The following is a 1,161-nucleotide window of genomic DNA, read 5'->3' on the forward strand; positions in this document are numbered from 1 at the left end:
GTGTGTGTATTTTTTCTTTTTCATGGCAGACATCAAGACATAGCCACCCGCAGCCGGTATGTTCGGCTTGTAGACAACGTGAAGGAAAATGGAGGAAATGTCAGGTATTCATATGATTTTCAATCCAGTAAGGCCATATTCTTATATTATGCAAAATATTTAGCTCTTTTTACATTTTTGTTTCTCCTGTTTAATAATATTTTTTAGAATCTTCTCAAGCCTACATGTATCTGGAGAACGTAAGTTTCATTTCTATAGTCTTTGTTTCAGAGAGAATTATATTGGCTCATCATGTGACTGACGTGTTCTTTGTCTCTGTAGAATTGAATCAGCTGAGTGGAGTGGTGGCCGTCCTGAGGTTCCCCATCGCTGACATGTCTGAAGCTGAGGAGGACAGCAGCTCTGATGAAGACTAACATCATGCTCTTGTGCAAAAGGATTTGGTATGAAAGGGTGGAAATGCTTCACAGTTTGGACTAAATGGAATGAAACTCAGTTATGGCCTTAATAAAGGTTTTGAAATCAGTTGAAACCTCACAAAACACCAGTATAATTGATTATTTGGAGTGATTATTAAGATGGAAAGCTGAAGAATGTTAAAAAGTACTGAACGTATATTACTCTATAAATCCTTATCAAAGATGTATAATAATCCACATTGCAAAGTGGGTACTCTGCAGTCTTTGAAACAACATTTAATTGTAAATAATTGCAAATTAATCTGGAGTCTTAAGGCATTTCAGACCTGTGGATTATTTGCATAGTTCCGACACAGGTACTTAAACTGCAATGCATTCCTGCAAAGCACCTGTTTCAGAGAAGAGCAATTACGAACGGAAAACAAACCAAACTAAGAAAGAAAATGCACGTTTCGAAACAAATGCTCCAAACGAGCCAGGTTTGAAAACACCCATAGTAAATGTTTAACTGTTTCTCTATATGCACTACTCAGAATAACACCCATTTGTGCCAATTTTGAAATTTGTTCTCAGAGGTGATTCGATTCTATTCAGAAATTGCTATGCATATTTGACCAGTCCTTTGTCCATGTCATAGTTTGTTACATACGGAAGTGGTGGCAAACATACCCAAGTAGTCACACTTAAAAGGCCAGAGCTAAGCATACACACGATGCTGTAAATTCTATTTACAATGTCACAC

The 1,161-nt window shown here is 37.0% G+C and overlaps 1 protein-coding gene across 1 annotated transcript in view; it reads left to right on the top strand.

Moving 5' to 3' along the window:
• Positions 1-525, top strand: part of LOC107576562 (protein pelota homolog) — a 6,757-nt gene extending 6,232 nt beyond the window's left edge. The window contains exons 5-7 of the mRNA XM_016262722.1: positions 13-104; positions 208-239; positions 322-525. Coding sequence (XP_016118208.1) covers positions 13-104; positions 208-239; positions 322-416 — 219 coding nt within the window. The 3' untranslated portion in view covers positions 417-525. The remainder of the gene's footprint in view (positions 1-12; positions 105-207; positions 240-321) is intronic.
• The last annotated feature ends 636 nt before the right edge of the window (positions 526-1,161 follow it).

Source organism: Sinocyclocheilus grahami, unplaced genomic scaffold (assembly GCF_001515645.1).
Source record: "Sinocyclocheilus grahami isolate Dianchi unplaced genomic scaffold, SAMN03320097.WGS_v1.1 scaffold3928.1, whole genome shotgun sequence".
Taxonomy (NCBI): domain Eukaryota; kingdom Metazoa; phylum Chordata; class Actinopteri; order Cypriniformes; family Cyprinidae; genus Sinocyclocheilus; species Sinocyclocheilus grahami.